The sequence below is a fragment of the Pocillopora damicornis genome, chromosome 12, assembly GCF_964200805.1.
Source record: "Pocillopora damicornis chromosome 12, jaPocDami1.2, whole genome shotgun sequence".
Taxonomy (NCBI): Eukaryota; Metazoa; Cnidaria; class Anthozoa; order Scleractinia; family Pocilloporidae; genus Pocillopora; species Pocillopora damicornis.
Window position 1 is genome coordinate 4,004,396 of NC_142681.1, and position 24,287 is coordinate 4,028,682.

Consider the following 24,287-nt stretch of genomic DNA (forward strand, 5'->3'; position numbering starts at 1 on the left):
ATTTGAGAGCACCCATTTAAAAATGATCACGAGAGTAAAGATAAAGACTAAAAAAGCAATTGACTCGCAGTGCTGTTAGATTACCGAGACGATCTTGATTTTGTAACGTCAAGCTACAGTGATTACGCTTATTCTGCGAGCATAGGGTGCTGATCCTTCGCAGCTAGCACCCCAACATTCAGTCGAGTTTTTCTGATAGTTAACTGGTACCCAGTTTCCCTCATAAGCGGAGAGAGAGAGAGAGAGAAAGAGACTGTGAAACCCGAGTGTCTCCTCATCAACAGGATACAATGAAATGACACCCACCCACACCCCTCGACCTAGTAACTTTCAACCCAGAGTTTAATGTGCAAACCATTCGGCCTGTCTCGGTCTACGAAGCAAAGAGGCATATCAACTTTCAGAACCGGCAAGAAATAATCCTTGAGATAAATATTCATCCTCTAATAAACAGGTTATGATAAGAGACAACCTAAGAAGTTTAAGGTTGTCATCTAGATTTACTAACAAACTCTCAGAACTTATGTACAGAGAAACTTGTGATAGTTAAAAGGGAGAATTTGGAATCATATCATGGAAATTTGCGGGAAAATGGGCCAAAGATGCGCGCCGATAGAGATAAAATGCAGCAAGGATTGGATGAATTCATAACCTTAAACCCTATTAGAATTTTGTTGGGCACATCATTTGCTAGTCGTTACTCACTAGGAAAATATTTCTCATCCTGCGTTTAAATTCCGATTGGAAAATAATAGCTTCATAAAGTTTCCTTTTCGTGTCACGTGGTTATTACTAAAAGAGAGAGACCCGGCCTAGTAACATCATTATGGTTACTAAGTAACTTGAAGACACGCGCATGTTGGAGGTACACTTCCTTTTCTTCAAAGTTCCAAAAGGTCTGTGATAAATGATTAACCAGACAATATTACTCAACACTCAAGCTTTGGTTTTAATATGTACATGCAAATAAATACTCGTGAAATAAATATCTGTAGGTAAGTAAAAACCAATTGGACATTAATTTGTGTGCCAGTTTGAGAAGTTCCGCCAACTTGTGACACCTTTGTGATGCACCACACTCATGTGTCATACTTTCAGGAAAATCTCCGGCCCAGAGTTCCTCTCTTTCTTTCATTCTTTCTTTTTTCTTTCTTTTTTTTCTTTCTTCTCCGCCAATACTGTAATCTCATTTCGCGTCCTTACTTGTCCTCTGCCATCAGGATTGTTTATTGAGGAACGTAATGAATACCACGTTCGTTATCCCAAGCCAGTGATTGTCTGTTCTCGTAGTAAAGTGGCTCGTACGTTTTATACCAGTTTTCGCAGTCAAAGGTGGGAAAGAAAAAGCCGATTTCTCTCTTAGCGGATTTATCGGAGTCTATGAGAAAGCCACGTGATATTTAGTGCCGTGAACGTCAATCACGAAAGCCTGTAACCCGTGACACAATGCTCTGTGATTGGTCTAGAAAACTCGCGTCACTCTCTCAACAATCAGATACAACTGTTTCATTTTATTGCGATATTTCTTTTGATCTGATTACCAGCTGTGACGGCTTCGGTTTAAGTCAAACGACAATCAATCAAAGAGTGCACTGAGGCGAGGAGAAGCTAAGAAGTGGGAAGGGTATTAAAGACAGTAGCTTCCACAACTTGGCACATAATGTCATTGCAACACCCTTTGCATGAAAAATATTCCTATTGTAACACCTCATGATATGATTGACCACGCAAAATTGGTATCGACGCAAGCTTTGCAGTAAGTGGATTCCAGTCCTACTTGTTGCAACAGCCATGCGTTAACGTTGCGATAACATTTTTATCCTATACAAAACCAAGCCATTACTAGGAGAAAGTAAGTTAGCGATATTTTCCACTGGGAGGCGGGGAGGACTGTAACTAGAAATTTGATGGGGAAGCGAGGTTGTTTTTACACCTACCTTTACATCTTAACCACGCCATTGGGGGATGTTTCCCTAGGCAACGTATAACCCAAGCAACTTGCCTAACAACAGGACGACGGGTTTGAAGAAATCACTGATCAAATAATCACCTCAGAGAGTTACAGGGTCTGGGATAAGCTTATCTTGGAATCATTCTTCAAAAGAAGTGCTCTTAGGAGTTGAAAATAACTTTTTCCACAAAAGATCTCCCCATTTGTCTTCAGTTAAAGAAACGGAAATTTACCTGAGCCGTGAGTAGCATTCCTCGTGTCGCTTATTCCGTACAAAGCTCGGATACTTGTTGGAGCGATATCTCTTGCTCTGAAGGAAAGAAAAAAGTTCAGTCAGACTATTTTCAGAGCGCCAAACAAGCGTAAGGAACTTATCAAAGGCCGAGCCCAACAAAAAAAACATGCTAAATCAAAATATTCGAGGCTGGGCGCTTATTTACAGGGTGGCCGCTTATTCGAGGTCGGGCGCTTAATTGAACGGAAGCGGTAATTAGATTTTAGGAGATGCAAACGTGTGTAGTTGCGTAAAAGTCGTTGCACCCCTAACTATGGACTGGAAACGCGACAGGACTGCACCACTTAAAATACAGGGCATGATATTTTCAGTAATTTTTCGCTACGTGCAAATGTATCTTCAATTTGAAGGAGACTGCAAAATATCAATTCGTTAACAAAGGAAACACAAAAGGGGCGATAACAAACAAAGAACGGGCAAGAATGGCTAAGGATGAGAAAGATCGAAACAGGATGTTAGGTAAAAGTAAAGGACTTAAAGGCCATAACTTTTTTAAGATGCAACGAACATGTCGTAATCCATATGATACCTGTAAGTCTTGGTGGGACCCATCAATTCCCGCCAGTGAGCGATACCGTTTGCTTTAGCAAGAATCATGGCTGTCATTGGGCCACTGAGAGAAGAAGGAGAAACGTTATTCACAATGACTAATGGTTTGTTTTAATACACAGCTTCAGTTTAAAGAGCTCAAGCTCAAAAAACTCAGGGGAAAAACTCCGACGCTTTTTTTAGGTTTAATTAAGAGTAAAAAAAAAATATAATTTGTTTCACCACAGGGGGAGGACACTAAAAAATCCATAAGTCCCTCACGAGGAATCAAACATCCACACTTTCGGATTCCATGCTCTGATACTCCAGTTATTTACTAAAAATTATTATCATCCTTCTTATTTAAGATTTATGATGTTTAAACACAGAATAAATTAATGTCACTCTTAGCTGGTTTATTTTGCAGTATTGGGGAGAGAGAGGTCTTTGTTTGGAACGCTTTACAGAAGCAGTGATTAACTTTTATTATATCAAATATTTGACTCAATGATCTCTTAATCAATTCTCTCCTCTAGTTTCTATACATTTCCTTGTAAAATAGTGAAGAGACTTTGGAGTAACATTTGTGGAGGATTAATGTCCCTATGCTCATCACCCTTTTGCTGGATCATATATTGATATTGTCATGAGAAGTTCCATGTTAATCAACTCTAAGATTTAAAATGGAAATCTCATTGTCTTATAAGAAGACATGTGTCCTTTATTTTCTTGCATAAGGAATTCCTATAAATCTATTTTGCATTGAAAAAAGATTTGTACACAATATTTCTATTTATTTCAAAGAAAAAGAGGTGGAAGGTGCTTACAAACTCCAATTTTTTTTCAATACAAGGAAGGACTCTTTTGCTTAGATACTGATAGATAGCTTACTTGGTAAATACATCAATTACCTGCTCATGTATCCAGTTAACCTACTGAAGAAAAACCGCTCTGAGGAAATAACAAAACAACAACTTTACTCCATTTGCTTCATGAACACCTTTCCACAAGACTTCCCCCACAAAACTTACCTGTAAATTGACTAAATTTTGGAAAGGGGTCCTAAAATATCTATAATATCATAATGTCTATTTATCTAAGAGTTACTAATGAACTACCTGATAGTGCTACCCTTGTAAGTGCAAACATCAGGCTAGTCTCCATTGCAGCAGTTCTTTAAGGTATGATGCAAATTACTATCTCAGAGACTGGCTTGAATGGTAGACTCTGAGCAGTCCCTCCTTTTCCCATGACAGACTTTGCAGAAAAGGACAGACTGCTTGTAGACTACCACAATGGAGACTAAAAATGAAAGTTCTGTGTCAGTCTTCTAGATATCTCATCAGAAATTTGTCGCCAATGTTTTTAAACCAAACTAGGCTCCATAAATTTTCTAACCCCAAAACTGCTTTGGATTATGTACTTTACAGCCTCTTAGGGTGCTTTTAACCTAATCCTAACGAATATTCAATACAGGGATGCCAGTGCCCCTTCTAATGAACATTAGAACCACTCACCTCTATGCTCCTCATAAAACTTCTCTGCATCTCGAAGACTGAGATAGGTAACTTTTGATTGGATTACAAGAAATCCATTGTTCTTTATGATGTTCTTTACCTCCTGTAATGAGTGGTAAAAACAAAAAATGCTAACATTCAATAAATCCTCAGCTTAACTCTAGGGCTTTTAGGAACAGTCATCAAATTTTGAAATTATTTTATGATGCCAAAAATGGCCTTCACAACATATCCAAAACTTATGGCAACAAGTCAGAATACAGAAATGTAGATCATTAGTATCTTCTTTAACTATGAGTTATGAGTACTCAACCAAAGTTTCCAAACGCTATTTAATTCAAATTAAATAAACTTTGCATCAAAACTTCTTAAATCCAAATCCACCCTGAATATTCCGTGGTTAGAGGATTAAAGATTCACTCGGAATTACATAGGAATAAGTAAACAAACGATCACCCAGTCTAGCACCTCTTTGGTGTTGTGGACATTATTCTTCCTTATTCCTGAACAAATTCAAAGTCCAGTCCAGTCAGTTCCCTATTTTACAACCTTGAACGATCTTGTCAACCCGATTACTATCTGACGTTCATCCTTTTAGCTGAATTCAGCGGTTTTTTCGCTGTCTAGTTATTCTCCATCCGCTGTGGGTGGTTATCCTCGATCTATTTTTCCAGTGGAGCCCGCATTATTTCTTCTCGGGAACACCCCGAGTACAACCAAACAAGATAACGACATCAAACCCTCGAGGCGGTGAACCTACCTTAGTTCTTACTGGGTGCATCATAAGGTCTGGTTTTAGAATTGCAAGCGTCAACTGAAGTCGGCTTCGACACATTTTGTGTAAGAAAAAAGAGTTATTATTGTCAACAGGAAGACTCGTTCCGCTCACAGCGTCACAGCTGACACATGCACATGTAGTGAAGCCAGCCCGCAAAGTTTCTTTTTTCTTACAAAGAGGAAGAACTCATCATCGAAAAAACCTAAATTGCCGAAAAAGCTTTCCTAGAAGAACGAAAAATAGCAAGAAATTGCCTAAAATTGCTAACGTTTTGTTCCAGGTGTTTTGGACGCTTGATCATTTGTTCCAGGTATGTCGTCACGCACGTACAGCGTTACTTTAACATTCGTCCCCAGATTTCCCGCACCGTTCACCGTGGTCATAACATACTCTCTGCGTGATGTTTTCCTAGTTCGGTAAGACACAATCAACTTCGAGAAATAATTATAAAAGTTAAGTTCAGTCTCTAAGATGCCTCCGATTTTGGCAACAGGCTTTAGAAGAAGGAGAACTTTCAGGGATTATTTCTTTGATGCGCTTCAAGTTGTCCATTTTTTAATAGCAATGGGATTTTTGTGGGCTGGAGTTGTTGAGTTCATCCGTAATCCACCGTACTTCGATGCTTATGGCGATGCAGCTACGTTGAATGATTTGCCAAAAGGACTGTTTGAGGTAAAAAGGTTCTGAGAGTCTCTTGATTTCTCTTGAATGAATTTAAGTTTGATTTGGATCTGCAAAGCACAATCTATTCACTTACAAACTGGACATTTAGAGATTGTGCTCGAAGCATATTTTGAATTGATCACGATCATTCTTTTGACTTTGATCCGACCTGAACATGATTGATGCAAGCTCAACATACTTTTTAACAATTTCATGTGAGTTAAGAATTTTAATTTTAGACTTTATTTTATAATTTTTTAATTATGTAAGTTTTGTCGAGCATGAAAACATTGGACTGTAACTGAATTTGAAACAAAAGATTAACTTAATTCCTTTTATTGTTTGTTGAATATGAATGACGGGTTTCTTATGAATTTTTAGACTGATCCAAGGAATATCAATAGAGAGGTAAGTGCAAACTGCATAGATTGCCTGATGCAAACACTGTTAAGTATGGAAATTCTGTGACATTTGCATCCTGCATAACCGTACAATTAGTAACCTTATTGACCACCCCCCCACCTTAAACTATCAACACATCATCAAGTACATTTATGGTGAGAATCAAATAAATAATTGATTGAAGCAAAGCGCATGGGCACCCTAACACTAAAATCAGGTCTTATATATGTTTTTGTTTGTTCTAGCAATCTCTTCGCCTCATGGATCTACCAATCCTTTTTATGCTATTGGTAAGTTAAAAGATCACAGGATTAATCAAAATTAAAAAGGGTGTCAAGGTTGACTGGGAGTGAAATTACATATTTGCTGTGTAAACAAGCCAGCTCTCTATGTTTCAATCTATTAGTTAGTATTAATTGTAATATCTTTATTCTTTTTATTTAAAAGTTAAATTGTGATTGTCTTTATTTGTTCCTCATTTTTTTATGTGTTTGGTTACAGTCCTATTTTGTTGTGTGCTGGTGGTTAAAGTTTAAAGGCTTGTCCTGGATTTTAACAGCTTGTATCACCCTTGTACTGCTTTGTTTCTTCTTTGTTAATTTCTGGGCTTCGGATCTGTTTGACTGGAGGTAGGTAATCATCAGTAGAAATGATTCAATAATGGTTTCAGCTCCAAAAGTGACTAGGTAGTGGTTCTTCCTTATCCCATTAACTCCCAGGATCTCATTAGTAATTCTCCCAATTGTCTGCCACACAGTTCTTGTGATGTCAGTTTGGAGAATTTGGTATTGGATCAACTCATTATCCCCTAACTGATATTTTCTTTATTCTCATCACTTGTCCACTTGATATTTTGTTGATATTGTAAGGAGAAATTCTGTCTTGGTTACTCATGGGAGTCAAAGGGTTAAAATAACGATACAATGGTAAGCAGACATGTGATGGGAAGAAAAATATCAGTTAGGTTTGATTTATCGTTACACTCTAACTGCCAAACTAGTAAGTATTGTTTGGCAGACAGTAAAGAGAGCAATTATTGAAATCTTGTGGGTAAAAGGGTTGATGAATATTGTGAAATTTGTCATTTAAAAGGTGTGTGAAGAGCATTTTAACAGCATGTGTCAAATGGGTATCTCTTCCTTACAGGGTTTCATTCTTAGGGCCTACCTGTGGAAAACTTGGACTCAGGCATAAGTTGTTAAGCCTTTATGCCAATTTGCGTCAGAAAGCACACAACCTAGAATTTTAAGCCCAGGTTTTCTAATTTGCAATGAGTTGCTATAAAACTACATGAATCTGTTTTCAATTGTTTCCTCTAGATATTACAGACCAAGAATGAGGGGTCTTGAAACCCAAGTATTCACACTTTCACTGGCTCTCACAACAACATATGTTGTGTTGTTCTACTCAAGAAAGAAGATGCCATTCAAATTTAAGGTATTTGATCATTTGGATTTAGTCAAAGTTTATGAGCTGATTATAAAATGAGGTTACTGAGTATTTTCCTACTTGCACAGCAAACATCTCTCAAAGAGGCATAATTGTCAATTGAGAGTAAGCCAAGGTCATCGAGGGAACAAAAGGAGTAGGGAGTAGAGGTACTGTTAGGGGTGGTGTTGGGGTGTTGTTAGGGGTGGTGTTGGGGTGTTGTTAGGGGTGGTGGTGGGGGTGGTGTTAGGGGTGGTGGTGGGGGTGGTGTTAGGGGTGGTGGTGGGGGTGGTGTTAGGGGTGGTGGTGGGGGTGGTGTTAGGGGTGGTGGTGGGGGTGGTGTTAGGGGTGGTGGTGGGGGTGGTGTTAGGGGTGGTGGTGGGGGTGGTGTTAGGGGTGGTGGTGGGGGTGGTGTTAGGGGTGGTGGTGGGGGTGGTGTTAGGGGTGGTGGTGGGGGTGGTGTTAGGGGTGGTGGTGGGGGTGGTGTTAGGGGTGGTGGTGGGGGTGGTGTTAGGGGTGGTGGTGGGGGTGGTGTTAGGGGTGGTGTTAGGTGTGGTGTTTGGGAAGGTGTTAGGGGTGGTACTAGGAGTAGAGTTACAGGTGGTGTTGGGGTGTTATTTGGGCCTTGGGGTGGTGTGTTGGAGGTGGTGTTAGGGATGGTGTTGAGGGTGGTGTTAGGGATGGTGTTGAGGGTGGTGTTAGGGATGGTGTTGAGGGTGGTGTTAGGGGTGGTGGTGGGGGTGGTGTTAGGGGTGGTGGTGGGGGTGGTGTTAGGGGTGGTGGTGGGGGTGGTGTTAGGGGTGGTGGTGGGAGTGGTGTTAGGGGTGGTGGTGGGGGTGGTGTTAGGGGTGGGGGTGGGGGTGGTGTTAGGGGTGGTGTTAGGTGTGGTGTTTGGGAAGGTGTTAGGGGTGGTACTAGGAGTAGAGTTACAGGTGGTGTTGGGGTGTTATTTGGGGTGGTGTGTTGGAGGTGGTGTTAGGGATGGTGTTTAGGGTGGTGTTACGGATGGTGTTGAGGGTGGTGTTACGGATGGTGTTGAGGGTGGTGTTAGGGGTGGTGTTGAGGGTGGTGTTACGGATGGTGTTGAGGGTGGTGTTACGGATGGTGTTGAGGGTGGTGTTACGGATGGTGTTGAGGGTGGTGTTACGGATGGTGTTGAGGGTGGTGTTAGGCATGGTATTATGGGTGGTGTTAGGGGTGGCTTTAGGAGTGGTGTTAGGGGTGGTGTTAGGGGTGGCTTTAGGAGTGATGTTAGGGGTGGCTTTAGGAGTGGTGTTAGGGGTGGTGTTAGGGGTGGCATTAGGAGTGGTGTTAGGGGTGGTGGAGAACAGGGAAGGAAAGAATTATAGCTAATGACCACAGAAATTTTTCTTATGCTGTCCTGCCCTTCTGTTTTTGTTTTCTCACATTCTCCAGTACAATTACAATAAATTAATTATAATAACATTGCTAAATGACCTTAAATTTCAATAAAAATATAAAGTTGAGGTTGTTGGGTTTTCTTTATTGCCCAACAATTATTGATAGCAAAGTGGGACTATACCACAGCTACATCTTCACATTTACCTAAATCATTTGATTGATTTTATCAACCAATTTTTTTTTTACAGTCCACCCTTCCTATCCGACCATTTGGGAAGATCCATGTGTTCTGCAACTTTGCAGCAATGTTTGTGATTGTCTACTTCTGTTTGATAATGTGGTTCTCCAAACTCTATGTATCTTGGTCTTGCTTCAAAAACTACAAAGAAGTTTTGCTATTATGTCAGAGCACCACCATGGTAAGTAGAACACAAATCTTAGCAGAAAGAGGGTAAGCTTGTAAAGAAACTCTGATACTGTGTTGTTGGTGGGGGGGGGGGGGGTGTTACAACAAGATAAATTGGTTTCATCAACCAAGTCGACAATTTAGATTGGCCACTGTAAAGAGTTTCTAAAGCTGATGTAATTGGGAAATGGTGGTGTTACAAGAAGATAAATTGGTTTCATCGACCAAGTCGACAATTTAGATTGGCCACTGTAAAGAGTTTCTAAAGCTGACGTAATTGGGAAATGGTGGTGTTACAACAAGATAAATTGGTTTCATCGACCAAGTTGACAATTTAGATTGGCCACTGTAAAGAGTTTCTAAAGCTGACGTAATTGGGAAATGCTTACTTTGTGATGGTCTGGCATCCCAGCCAGGGGAATAAGCTGTACTCCTAGCTACTTTATGCTCTGCCATGAAGGACCACTTGAATCCAATGAAAACTTAACATCTCACTTAACCTACTACTCAACATCTTTGCAAGGCACACTTCTGTCAAAATGGCATTCCCTGATGCCTTGATTTTCCCCCTTTCATCAATACTTCACCTTTTAAGTCACAATATTTTTTGACATTTAGGTACAATGCTTTCCATGTAATAGCTGTGATCCAGATGGATTAAAAAGCTGTGTTAGTGAACAACCCAAGATGTTTCATTGTCAAGAGGTTCTAAAAGATCAGGTAAGATGTAAAGAAAGAACTTAATAGTAAACTACTGCAAAGTATTTACAACCTGTTGTTGAGCCTCATTGGGACTACAACAAATACCTCAAGACAACTGGTGTCTTAATTCCTCTCCTCAGGGTATCTACGAAAATAAAGAAAAGATCATAATTTATTTCAGATGAAGACAGACATTGTACTGTGTGTTTTATTAATTTAAATAAGCCAGTACTTCAGAAACAAGTAGCGCTCGTGCTTCTAGAGAAAACTGCCTCCATGGCAAGCACCCTTAGGGACATAAGGCTATAACTACTTCTTTCTATTTAGCTTGTTTTGTGAAGCATCTTTTGCCTCACAGCTGAGTTCTGTCTCTAAGGTTGCCTAGCCACCTCCTTACAATGGACATTTGACATTAAAATTCAACTCATTCCATCATTTTCTTGCAACGTATCTCCTAAGGTGGTGATCTCTGTGAGATGAACAGCATACTGTTCAAAAGAAAAATATAATTGTTTGTCTCATGACGTGGTCACTTCCGATGTGGATCACAATGTTTTAGTTGCATACTTCTAGTCTTCTGGAGGTGATGAGATCGACCCTGTACTGTTGTTGTTTCTGAGAAAAATCACTCCTTTACCACTTGAAGAACGCATAACCTCATCTTTACATCACTGTGAAGTGTGACTGAATGATATGAAGCACCCATTCGTATTCCCTCTTCTAGTAACCTCTGTAAAACTACAATAGAAGATTCCATTTTGAAAAGGATTAGTCAGAGGGCACCTTAGAATAACTAGTTCTTTGAATGTTTTTTATTTTTCAGGGAGCCTTCTGCATCTTCAACTACAACCTCAGTGTCTTTGTCTTTCTCACAGGTATTACAACTTAGAAGTTCTTATTCTTCCCTTCTAAAATACCTACCAAGGTACATAAAGAGCCTTGAATTTAATATAAGGTATTGAAATTTCCAAACTAATGTTCAAGACCAGGGAACATTATGAAAAATTACCTACTGAAAAAATTGGAAGAAGTCTACCAAAGCCATAGTAAGTACTGTTCATTATAGCTTGGTTTCTATTTTAAAATTCATTGTGAAATAATAATCCTAGTTTATTGGGGGAGTAAACCTTACAAACTTGATAGTCTCATCCTCAAAAGCCTTGGCTAAAAGTCTATTGGTTAACACTGATTTTTTTTTTCAAATATTGAAGTTGAATTATGACTGAGTGAATTTTTCTACATGGTAGCTGAATCAGATGAGACCAAAACATTCTATCATGATAATAATAGTTAGTGAATTTTCAAATTTGAGGCCAACCCTTAACAACTGCCCTTGTGACAGAATATTTCTGTTATCTTAATGGTTTCTTTGTTTCCATTTGTTTTCAGTTTTTGCCTATGTTGGTGGCTTAGTAGTGTTTCTTAGCAAAGTCTTCACCATCTTGCTCCATTACACATTTCGAGCATTCTTCCTCTTCATGAAATGGTGTCAGATTAAATTTGGTGCTAGGGAAGGGCACAGAACTAGCATGGATCTTCCTACCATTCAGGATAACATTGCAAATGTGTCTATACAAGAACCATTCCAATATGTTGAAAGGAACACTGATAACGAGGCCCAAGTTACAGACAATAGCTGTCGTTTAAATGCCAGTATTGATACATGTCACATAGAGGAAGGTGATCCATTTGTTGAAGCTCTTGTGGCATAGTTTACATGACAGCGGAAGATTCAAGAGAATTCAGATATTAATGGAATTATAATAATTTCAATTGCTCTTGTTTTGTAATGAACCAATACCTTCATCCCTCTAAACCTCTTTTTATAACAGTTTACACACAAATCCTTTGGTTTATCATCAATACAGCTATTACAGAGTCCTAAAAAATGATTTTTATTGACAAGAGAACTAAACATTGTCAAATTATTATAGCATGTCTTTGTAGTAACAACTCAAGTCTAGTATCTCTAGGATATCACATTATAATTGAGTAAAATTCTCTGCTGTTTTCTAACATAAATTACCAACTTTGATTTTGCCTCAAACCTTAAGTAAAGAACACCAGAAAACTATGAACACTTTCATTTGTTTGATTGACAGTCAATGATTGACTGACCAATCACAAAAATGTTCAAGAAAAAGGGCATCTGATGCTTGATTGGTTATTTCCTTGAAACACAACGACATTCCATAAATTGTGTTAACAGTTTTCTGAGTGTACAAATAACATTATCAGTGATGAAAAAAAAAAGGTATGTTAAATGTATATGCTATTGCTAATATCTACAATTACCACGTTTTAGGAAAGGTTTTGAAAAATAGCCCCATTCTCTGTCACGACAGAAAGAATTGAATATTTTAGTAGCTAAAGAAATGTTAATATCACAAATTTTTCAATTTGAAATGTATCATTCAAACACTGATTTCATGCAACTGCTGGCACTTCATTTGCCCTTAACACCCTAATGTCAGTATACATATTCTCCATACTGTTCTGTATAGATTTCCTAAGGTGCCGACAAGGAGAATTTGTTTAACAATCAAGAGCTTCTTTAATTGGTGATCCATTCTCTTGTTCTGGTGACCTTAATGTTTGATTCTGGGGTGACAGTCACTCTACAGGGTCCAAGGGGTAATTTAATGAAAATCTTCCCCAAATCGTTATGGCAAAAACACACTACCATAGGCTGGCATTGAAACTATAAGTTCATTCTACATGTATATAAAGACCATGTAATGTTTGATTCAGAGGTGATACCAAAAGAATAAATTAGATGCTAGTTATCATTTAAGTGATGACCTCTTGCAAATGTACCAGTAAGTCATACCTTTGTTTGCAGGTATACATCAAAGTAATCAATTGAAAATTAACATGACCAGTTTTGAAGACACCCTATCTTTTTAATTTTTATCTTACATTAACATAAGTTTGGTCCTGAGAGATAACTTTTCAGTGCCTAAGACATATAAAGATAAAACCTCAAGTCACTGCTGCATCCATAATGTACATTCTGACTGTCTCAACTACTGTAAATTGGCTTTCATTACTAGTAAGTTGTATTCATTTCTTACTTATGACAATTTTTGAACCATCAATTATGATCCTTTCTACATTATTAATAGAAACTAATGAGTAACACTCCACTTCATTGCTGCATCTAGAAATGTACCTTCTGACCGTCTCAACTTCTGTCATGAGGTTTCCATTACTAGTAAGTTTTATTCATTACTAACTAATGATGATTTATACATTACAACTTTTAATACTTTTGTTAAGAATAACTAAACAGTTTTTTCTTATCAAACGCTTAACTGAAAGAGGCAGGTGTCTTCAAGACGTATCCAAACACCTTTAACTTTGCTGTGAATTGTGTGAGTATTCAGAAAACAAAGAATCAACTTCAGCACCTAACATACTGTACTTAGCTTCCTGTTAACAAAGAAAAAAAAATGATTTAATAACTTCTGCTATAAATATCTTTAAATCATATTTCAACAACATCATTACCCAAATTATTCCTCTATCATAATAATTAATAATTAAACATTGATAACCATCAGTTATTTGTTAGTTAAAATGATAGTGATAACAAAATAAAATTAATGTCTTTTTTTCCATCCTCAAAATTTTCTGACGCAGATCCCTACCTTGAAGTATTATTATCATAGAGAAGAGGGGGGGAGGGTGGTGGAGAAGCAGGTATGCAAAAAAAGTACGAAAAAACAACTGTGGATATATGAAACAGATGCATTTGAGATGCAGACAGGCACCCAAATAAATATACAACTCCTGCATGTCTTGACATCAACCAATTAGTGTAACTGCCAAAATTGGGCACTTTTTTAACATCAAGAACCAGGAACCCACTACTCCTGAAAGAACTAAACACTATAGACAAAAGATCTGTAGCAAGCACCAAGGAAAGATATATGCTTGTGCTCCAAGTCAAATGTATCTGAGCCTAAGCTTGGCCCCCAGCCCTCGAGACCTCTGCAAACAACTTCAATACACAAGGAAAAAAATAAACACAATCCTGATATAGTTATTCTTACCTGATCCAGTCTGAGATACTCTTTGCGCAGAACAAGAAAGAAAATTATAAGAGCAGGAATCAGGAGGAACAATGCCAAATCATATGAAGTAAAATACTTCCATGGTTCACCTGAAAAGAAATATTAGATATCATTCACCTTAACCTTTTAACTCCCAGATCAAATTTGTAATTCTCCTTACTGTCAACCATACCATTCTTGTAATGTTAGTTCAGAGAATTAAGTATCGGATCAAGTAATTATCCTCAAATTAATATTCTTTATTCTCATCACTTATCTAGTTGATATTGTATTGATATTGTAAGGAGAAATTCTGTCTTGGTCACTCATGGGAGTTAAAGGGTTAAAGCCAGTAGTCACTTTAACTGTAACCTCTCTTTTATCCCTCCCTTCCCTGCCTTCCTAGCCCTTTTGTCATTGTTATTGAACTGAGTGGAGTGCAATTGGGTCTGAAATCATATGTTACTGTGTGATACTCCTTTATCACATTTATGTTGAAGGTGCAAAATTCAGTCACTCAGTTACAGGATTTTTTAGGTAGTACAAATGTTTCGATGATCCATTACTGAGCTGGTTTGTAGAGAAATTGACTTTCCTGCAATTTGATTGGTGTCTTTAAACAAGCAATTGGATGTTGTGTTTTGGTAAAGCTTCCTCACTGGTTGGAAAAAAGATGCAATGTAGACCAGAAAATGGTGCAATTCATGAATAAATCACACCAATGAGAGCAAATCAGAATACAAGGATCACCAGTGATTTCAAAATAGATGTAAGAAAGCCCCTAATCTCCCTTCCCACCTCATCATATCACAAAATGCTGATAGCTCAGCTATTTGGTCCACTTTGAATAAGCCTCTCTGATCTACTATAACATGCATCACTACCCCTCACTAACAATCCCCATGCTAAATTATATTATAATTTCCCTCTCTAAGGATACCCTTTCTAAAGATACCTCTGACTGAAAATCCCTCTCTCTGATAATTCCCTTTTCTAACTGTCCTCCTATCAAACATAACCTCCTACTGACAATGGTCTCCCTTCCTGATGATCTGCCCTCTGATAATTTTCCCTCTGTCAATAACCTCTCTGACAGTCATTCACTCTAAAAATCCCCCTCTCTAATACTTTTAATTCCTAACTTACAATCCCTGTCTCAAAATCTCCCTCTCAAACAATCCCCTTCTCTTACAAACACCACCCCTCCACCCCCTTCTGATCTGGCAATCATCTCTGAAAATCCTCCTCTCTGATTTCACTCCCTCTACAAAGCTCCCCCACCCCCACCAGCACTTTGAGTCTTGAGTACCTACCCATCCCTAATAAGTATTCAATGATCATGAAAGGCCTGTAACAGTTAATACTTCTTTGAGGAGACCTCTTTGTTATGTACTCACAAATTCCATGAATATCATCAATACAAGACGACCAAACAATGGATGGAATATCTGCAGGTAGAGTGATGAATACCCCACCAGCAAGAAAAATCTAGAAGATAAGAAGAGTAATGATAACAAACAATTGGGACATTATAAATGAATTCAGTTTCCTCTGTTCAGAATGTTTCAGTATATTGTTACAATTTCAGGTAATTTCTGTACTTCTTAGCTTGTAATGATATTTTGTTGAACCCAACATGGAAATGATTACATTTGAATATCAATAATAATGCCTATGCAAGCTATGATGATTGAAATCTATTGGCTATTAGTGCTGTTAAAAAAGATTTAAAAACATTTCTTCTTAGAGAGCCCTTCTCCCCCCCCCCCCCCCATCACAACCTACAAGTCTACTTCTAATATAATTTCTACAGAAATTTTGTTCTTCAAGAACACCGTCAGGACCTTACTTAGTTAAGAAATGATTTTTTTCATTTGAAACTGCACATTTAAATAGCAATGGACTTCTTATCTTTACTTTTAGTAACTGTCTATTGGAAGCTTAACAGTGTGGCTGTACCAAGAGGTGAGAATATTATATTAATTTTTAATTTCCTAGGAAGTTTAATTCTTCTGGTGAAAATTATATGTTAAATTTATTTACTTACAGTATATCAGTAAATACTGAAGTTACTCTTAATTAATTCAAACTCACCTTTGTCATGAGTGTTGGGCCCTCTTCATCATCATACCAAAAAATCAAAATGACCCAAATAATTGTCAAAAGAGCCTGTGTCCAAAATAAGGCCATGTACGTCCAAAAAAGTTGCCTCAAATAGCCGCACCTATTAAAATAAAAATAAGAAATATTCACTACTGAATATGATTGTAAATACAGATACAGTATTTCCTGGATATGGTATTTCTGCAAAAAGGAGGGGCACTCAATCGAGGGAGGTGCTCATTAATTTCCTGTACTGTATAGTTGAAGCCTTAAAATATAAAAAAAGTGGCAATAGAAACAGGTATTCCTTGTATCCATAATATCTAAGAAAGTGAGGAAGGAAGGGGGGTGCTTATTTGAGAGGGGCTTGATATTATGTCTTAGGGGCTGGGCGCTTATTTGGGGTAGGACACTTATTAGAGTGTAGGTACATTAATAAATTGATACTATATCAAATAATATCACACCAGATAAACACTTATTTATAATAATTCAGTTGATTGTATGGAAATTAAAATGGAACTACCTCTGTCAGTGGAGACTTGACCAAGCCAAAATGGAGATTTGGTTTTAAATATGTCATTTCGGGAAAGGACAATCATTGGCAGCAATGGCAGAATATGTAAATTGACTCACAAATTTAAGCAAGTACTTCAAAGAATACTTACATACAAGCTTCCAGTAATGTCAGAAACAGTATTACCAATAGTACTTGTACTGTGAACAAAATGATCACTTTCTTACTTGAAAACTGCGGGTTGGTGATAAAAACAAATCAAAAGATTTTAATCAAATATTCATTGGTATGGTTGTTAAAACAAAATGCAATTTTTCAAAGCCTTCCAAAAATGGTCTGCCTGATAAAGCACCAACATGATATACTAAGTCATGGGTGGAGGAGTGGGGGGGGGGGGGGGGCAAATTTATGTTTGGTAGGACTTTTTCATTTGAGCAGCACTGCCCTGTGTTTAAGAAGCAGACAATGTTCTTGGAATATTTGAGTAAGGGTATGCATTTGGCCTGGTAAATGGAAGCCCACCACACTTCATGGTTTTGACATTTAAGGGATATAAAACTACATTTTTACATCAACCGCAGAAAAATTAATTCTACCAATAAGAAGAGATTTATTCAACCAATCAGATTATATTGCTATGAGAAAATATGCATAGACATTCCACCTTTTTAAAAGAAACCATGCCTAAATGGTGCAGCACACAGCAGAGAGATTTCTCAATTAATTGAGTGTATAGTGAGTCTATCAATCGCAGCAAACATAAAACTTCTTAAATCTGCATATGGAAATTAAATTTCAAAAATACCATTGTTGTAATTCCAGTCCGTGATCCAGTTTCAGAGCTAGTTGTACTGTGCCCTCCCGAATTCAAACTCCTTATTTCCTGCATAAGAAATCCTGGTTTGGGAAGAAACAAATCAAGCCAGATTGACTGTATCAATAACACTTACTCTTGGTACACCAGTAACAGGATTGTTACAGGAATCAAATGGAAAAAGTGTTCATGCTAGCTGAGGAAAGAGGAAGGTTCTCTCATACTAAGTTAAGGGCTGGGTTCAAGTTAGGATATTAGATGCCACCCGACCATGTGACTCATTTGTTTATTTCTTGCCATATGAAACAAAACAACAGCTTAAATGTACTTGCCCACCCACCCACCCATCCCCCTTCTCTCTTTTGTCACCAATTGGCATGTTGTTCCTCTGATATCAAGCTATGACAAGCTTGCCAAAGGTTTATTTTTCCAGTAATAGCTTGCAAATTTACAATAAATTATGATCTGTTTGTAAGTGTTGGCTTGAATTGTCAATAAAGTGCTGACGCTTTCTTTGCCTGGCAGACAAATGGCATTTGGTGTGCGAGAAATGAAGAAAGTGTCATTACATATCAATAATCAATAGCTACCTGATGATCTAAACCGCCATTGATGATTCAGTGCACATAACAAACAAAAAACCTAGAAAAAAATCAAAATAACCTAGTTCAACTCAGAAATTAAATAACCAGTCATAAATTTAAATTTAAAAAAAATCCATTAAATCTTTCAACTGAATACCAACTTAAGGCTTGACTTAAATGATACTTTCAAAATGGAAAAGCTATCGAACTTTTATTTCTGGGAATGACCATGCAACAAGGAATATCTCCTTACATCCTTAGTACATTTTCAAAAAAAAAGGTGATGCAAAGAAGGGGAAAATATTAACAACAGGATATCACTTGATTTACTACCAAATTCTCAATGTTGTAATGTATAGCAGACAGCATGAAGAATTGATATTCAGACCTTGTCTGCAAAAGTCCTCATGATACCATCTGCTCACATTGTTAACAGAAGTCATTCAACCCTTAAACTCCCATGATCTGATTGTCGATTCTCCCCTCTAGCTGCTGCACATTACCTTGTAAACTAGTCACAAGAATTTGGTGTTTTATCAAGATAACAATTTCTACCTGATGAGTTTGAGTATTCTCATTACCTATTTGCTGCATAATGTATGGATATTTTGGGGAGAAGTTACATGTTAATCACTTGTGGGAGTTAAAGGGTTAAACTAACATATAATTATTTTGAGGATCACCCTTAACCACAGTTTTTAAATTTTTCACAGTTACATTTTTCGTAAAATAAATATTTACTAAAAATCATAATTATGAATTGACAAAAGACTTAACACCACATTACTAAATGTTAACCCTTCAACTCCCATGAGTAACCAAGACAAAATTTCTCCTCACAATATCAAGCAGACAAGTGATGAGAATAAAGAAAAATATAAATTAGGGGATCAAATACCAAATTCACATACATCTTGTACAACAGACAGTAAGGAGAATTACTAATGATATATTAGGAGTTACAAGGATGATAATAATACTATCTAATATGCACTTACTGGTGGACAAAGTTTCAAAACAATTCGTAAAACTTGCAGATGAATACATTTAGCATAACATTAACGTAAACTTCAAGTTTAAAAGCTGAATGATCATACATCACAAATTTGAATACCTCTTGGCAATAACTTTATGTAACAGATATGACTTATCTGCAAAGAGCTACCTCTTCTTTTTTTGATCTTACCTCAAATGACTTTAACACTCCATCTAAAAACACAAATACATTTGCATTGGTTCATAGTCATTGTAATTGTGATAAACATATTTGGCTGGTTATTTATACAAGGTCTACCCTATCTCAAGCCTACAGTGCAGGTGACAGTCTTACAAGGGTGAGTTAATGTTAAGAAGCTTGTGATCATTTATTCAACGAGCCATGTTTGATTTGGAGATAGAAGCTGTGGGGGAGGCAGGCAGCCAAAGGCAAAAATCTTCACTCCCCCACCCCCACCCTACCCCTTATTTTTGACCATCAACTGCCCCCTAGAAACAAATTTCTCTCCTCAGTATTCTACTGCCATTAAATTAAAAGATTGCCACCATAATTTTCCCCTAAGAAAATACTGAGTAATCTCTTGCCAAAATTCCACCTGCTCTGCAGGCTACCCTAACCCACAGTTTTATATCATCAGTGGGCCTCCAGCTTTCTCAATAAGAGGGTTGATTTGATTAAATGAATGTCCTCCTACTCTTAGCTTTTAACCTCTTGATGCTGTTCAGAAATATAAATGTTCAGATAAAAAGTTCAGCTAAAACAAGGATTGTCTAGGATGCTATTTTGTTAGACAACAGCTAAAAAATGTTTGAATGATCAGACCATTGAGCCTTGCACTGTTTTTAACTATGCCCAGTTTACCTTCTTGGGATCAAAAGCAATAAGTTAAGATTTATGCAACTGTAGTAATATTATTGATTATTAATACTGCAGATACCTGCAATGAAGTAGACTTGCAGTCCCACTCGAGAGTGTTGAGTTGCACTCGAGTAGATACCTGCTCCAACAACTGATCTAGACAGAACAATGGTTCCCTCAGTTAATATTATTGAACAATTATTTGCTGAAGGCAAAGTGTATGTTGTTGAGTAATCCCAAAGACAAAGCTGTTCTGCTGATTCCAAATTCTGTTGTAAGTTTGTTTTGGTGTTGAAACCATCCTAGTACAATTGTTTTGTTAAATGGTATTGAAATATGCAACCAGTTTCCACTAGAATTTAACAGGTTTATTTAATTCAGTCTGCAAAGACTTCATATCTCTCTTTTGAAAAGTGTTATGCCAAACTAAATGGCATCTTTTGTACCAGCTGGAATTAAATTTTCTTCAATGGCCTTTATCATGTCCTTGCTAACATTTGACACTACCAACATCAGCCATTTTGAAAATTAATGCCCCTGCTGCAATCACCTTCGCAAGGTAATTATAGGGAGATATGACACAATCCTCAACCAATCAGAGCATGTACATCTCAATAATCACCAGAAAATCATACTGACAAACTTATAAAGTTTTTGCTGATTGATCAAGTGAACCTATCAAATTTCAGTGGAAACTAGCTCTTTATCTCGATAAAGTGGTCATAACAATTAAAACAGAATGGTTTTAACATCAAAACAAACTTTTCTTATATGTTATTAAGTAATTACTGATCAGAATGAGGTTGAGCATGATATAATACAAAAACCCATTCATAAGTTGTTTTATTCTACATTTTTTAAACAATCTGCAAAAGAAAAAAACACTATTGTGGGCAATTATACTAAAACAATTACTTGCCTCAGGCTCACTGAAGATTGTTGAATAATCCCCCTGACTTTGTCTCAGGGACTATTCCGAAATATTCACTGAGCCTGAGGTGAATAATTGTTAATTAGACTTACCATGAAAAATATGATTGACTGATAGCATTCAATCTTTACATAATAGCATGTAAAGTTGACATGATAAATGCAATACCTACAGTGATTTTCACTTATCACCACGATGCCATGTTCAAATTCTGGTTAATTTCCAAGCCCCTTGTTCGTGTAGTGTTCTCAAACTTTTGCAAACTCAGAGAGAGGTGTTTTTTTCCTTTTGCAGTGTTTAAAAAATGTAGAATAAAACAACTGATGAATTTGGTTTTTGTATTATATCATGCTCAACCTCATTCTGATCAGTAATTGCTTATTAACATATAAGAAAAGTTTTCTCATTTGTTTTACACTATAGGTTATGGCAAAATGAAAAAATCCTTAAAGCCAAAGATACAATTTCCAGTGATCAATCTGCGTTGCAAATGCCCTAGAAACTAAACTGTACTAGTACCAAAATTGATGTAACTAACTTATTAGGCTACAAACAGCAGCTTCTCTACCCACCTTATGAACATGACAATGAAATATGCAATCCAAGCATTGTTAGAGATGACATTACTTCGAACAGTAACATTCAGGACAGTAACACTGGAATGTAACAATACAAAATGGTTCACTTGAACAAAATACTTCCTTCATTACAAAACACTTCTGAAGGTATGTCATTTTATTTTTGTTAAAACATACTTCAAAATAACAATACAGTGGACCAAAATATCCAATGCATCTGTGATTGCCAGCCAATTCATTCCACACAATAAATTTACATTCATGTTACAATGGGTTAGTATAGTTTCAAGTAATTCTTCAGGGCTGGGTTGTTCAAAGCTGGGTTAAGATAACCCTGGGTTAGTATGAAAATTGGTTTCCGATCTGAAAGCTTAAAAAAATTCAATTTAATTATTTCTGTCTGTAATTTGATGATTGGATAATCTAAAAAGAATAGGAAAAATTATCCTAAAAAGGCTCATAGAGAAAAAAAGATACCTGGATTAAAATTTAACCCTGGGTTTGTGCTAACCATCCTTAAACTGGACCCAGATGTTTTAAACCTTCAAGTACTTCAACCATCCACTGACCTGTTGTACTTTAGAAAAGCAACAGCACTAAACAAGACACAGAGGACTGCAGTCACAATGTAAATGGAGAACGTCACTGGATGATATGGTGCTCCTGAATAATATGTTCCTGAATAATTTGTCCCTAAAGAAATAAAATAAGAAGATTTAACCCTTTCACTCCCACAAGTGACCAAGACAGAATTTCTCCTTACAATATCAATACAATATCAAGCAGGCAGGTGATGAGAATAGAGAAGAATATTAATTATGGGATTGTTGGTTGATCCAATGCCAAATTCTCTGAACTAACATCATCTGAATTGTATGGCAGACAGTAAGGAGAATTACCGATTAGATCTTGGGAGTGAAAGGGTTATTAACTTGAAGATAAATCCTCTAACTCCCAAGATCTACATGTCAACTCTCTTCAACCTCTGCTATATATTTATTATACTAAAAGCTTTGGGAATTTGGTGTTAAAATCAAACAATATTCCCCAGTTAATGTTTTATCTTTTTCCATCACCTCTTTACTTGAAAGGGTATTGATCTGGTAATGAGAAATTCCTTTTTGTCACTCCTTGCAAACAAAAGGTTCATTCAGAGCTAGAGAATGCGAGTTTGACTTAAAATCTTATCAAGTGAAGGATTTCTAGATTCCAGTCTTTCAATATTCAAGAATTCTTTGTCGTAAACAGCCAATTAAAAAATTCCAATCAATTCAAAAATCCCATGACCCCAGATCCCTTTGTTTCTCATGCCAAGGTTTCACCAGCTAAGAGTAGCAATAAAGGCTATGGGGACAAAAATGGCTTGAGTAATTTCTTCATAAAACACTCAAGGATGAACAAGAATTAGTCACTTACAAAAAAAATGTTAGTAGTACAACTAGCCTCAGAGCCCTAAGAGAAATGAAAAGGGTTATGCCGTTTACTAGTTTCAGTTTCCATGAAAACAGAATGTCAGCTCAGAAAGTAAAAGCAAGGAGACACATATATTAAGATGTGGAATTCACTTTACAACTTGAAGTAATGCAGAAAACTTTAATCCAGGTAAGGAAGCTGAAATGTGATGATTTCCCCCAAAAGAAACCAAGGTCTTAGTTTTCTGGGTCTTGGGTCTTGGGTCTTAGGTCTTAGGTCTTAGCTTTCCAGACACCCAAGAGGGAAGAAGAGGCAGAAGAGGTAGGAGCTGATGGGGTAGAAAGTAGGTGCAAATGCTAAAAGATAAATATCCATTTTTAATCATTCATCTGCAGTACTCATAACAAAAGGGGTCAGAAGTCTGTAGTCAAATCAGGAGGAAGCAATAGGATAGCTAATAAACCTTAGTTCAAGCAGGAGATTTGAATCTCCTTTGCCCTCCTTCTGCAACTCTCATTCCCCATTTAATTGTCCATCACAAAATCTCTTAGGCTTTGTTACAGTTCTTTAATATGTAATGAGACAAGGGCAACTAATCAATAAGACATTGCTGTATTGCTCATTGGAACTCATCATTCCATTTCCTGTAATTTTTTAAATACTATTATTGGAATCTTTGATCGTAAGTAAAAGTAAAAAAAAAAAAGATTGGAAATTGAAACTGAGATGCTAATGAAATTGGGAAACAAAACCCAGGATACAAAATCGATTGCAATCAGTCAGTAACCTCCATTAGTTTTCTCTAAACAAAGAGGACATCTTTTCCAGTTCACAGGAGCGACCAATTTGTAAGTTTTCCACTCTGTGTACACTTGGAAAGGTCTGTACACTGAGTGAAAAATTAATAGAAATTTGAAACTCAATTAGCACCTCATCGAGGGCTATCTTTTGACTGAACTCATGCTCATCAGCGATATCAAAGGTACTCACTATTCAGCTAGAGCCTTAGCTTATAAGGGAAGGCCGACACTGTTTCGTTGCCTTTCGTTTATTTGCTTACCATTGCAGTTTCCGTTTAGTACGTGAAGAGACGTCAAATTATACCAGTTAGTTATGTTACAGACCATGCTTCTGCAATCTTGGTTGGGTATATGCAGAGTGAAGAATCCCAGACCTTGCTGTGAGCTATATCATCGACCGACATTCACCATCCGATTTGGAAAACAGCAACGTTCTGAATCCTCGTTGATCATCAAGCACTATCGAAACTTAGTCTTTAAAAACACCCGCTGTCCAGTGAAGTCTGACGTTTACTCAAACTCTCTCCCTCTCTATGGGGATACGTCGCTTCGTTTGTCAACTCCGACTCTCCGTCCCCCTGGGGAAAGTTACTCGGATTATTCCC

The 24,287-nt window shown here is 37.2% G+C and overlaps 3 protein-coding genes across 3 annotated transcripts; 1 reads left to right on the top strand and 2 right to left on the bottom strand.

Annotated features, from left to right (window-relative positions):
• Window positions 1-480: 480 nt before the first annotated feature.
• Window positions 481-5,399, bottom strand: LOC113685211 (nucleoside diphosphate kinase 6, mitochondrial). Its single transcript, XM_027202701.2, has 6 exons — window positions 5,052-5,399; window positions 4,292-4,394; window positions 3,686-3,725; window positions 2,776-2,859; window positions 2,185-2,261; window positions 481-1,378 (listed from the first exon to the last, which is right to left on the bottom strand). Exons 1-6 carry the CDS (start codon window positions 5,124-5,126, stop codon window positions 1,227-1,229), a joined length of 531 nt encoding a protein of 176 aa, XP_027058502.2. The 5' UTR covers window positions 5,127-5,399; the 3' UTR covers window positions 481-1,226.
• A 30-nt stretch (window positions 5,400-5,429) lies between these two features.
• LOC113685202 (uncharacterized) lies at window positions 5,430-12,462 on the top strand. The gene is made up of 9 exons (XM_027202693.2): window positions 5,430-5,741; window positions 6,114-6,140; window positions 6,380-6,424; window positions 6,636-6,763; window positions 7,454-7,571; window positions 9,173-9,343; window positions 9,949-10,050; window positions 10,856-10,907; window positions 11,422-12,462. The coding sequence occupies exons 1-9, from the start codon at window positions 5,541-5,543 to the stop codon at window positions 11,742-11,744; spliced, it is 1,167 nt and encodes a 388-aa protein (XP_027058494.2). The 5' UTR covers window positions 5,430-5,540; the 3' UTR covers window positions 11,745-12,462.
• On the bottom strand, window positions 11,904-24,185 carry LOC113685296 (uncharacterized). Its single transcript, XM_089190133.1, has 12 exons — window positions 23,943-24,185; window positions 22,039-22,162; window positions 21,464-21,547; window positions 20,040-20,116; window positions 19,292-19,314; window positions 18,112-18,163; window positions 17,513-17,604; window positions 16,859-16,941; window positions 16,182-16,311; window positions 15,485-15,575; window positions 14,088-14,197; window positions 11,904-13,464 (listed from the first exon to the last, which is right to left on the bottom strand). The coding sequence occupies exons 1-12, from the start codon at window positions 24,007-24,009 to the stop codon at window positions 13,387-13,389; spliced, it is 1,011 nt and encodes a 336-aa protein (XP_089046259.1). The 5' UTR covers window positions 24,010-24,185; the 3' UTR covers window positions 11,904-13,386.
• Between the last annotated feature and the right edge of the window lie 102 nt (window positions 24,186-24,287).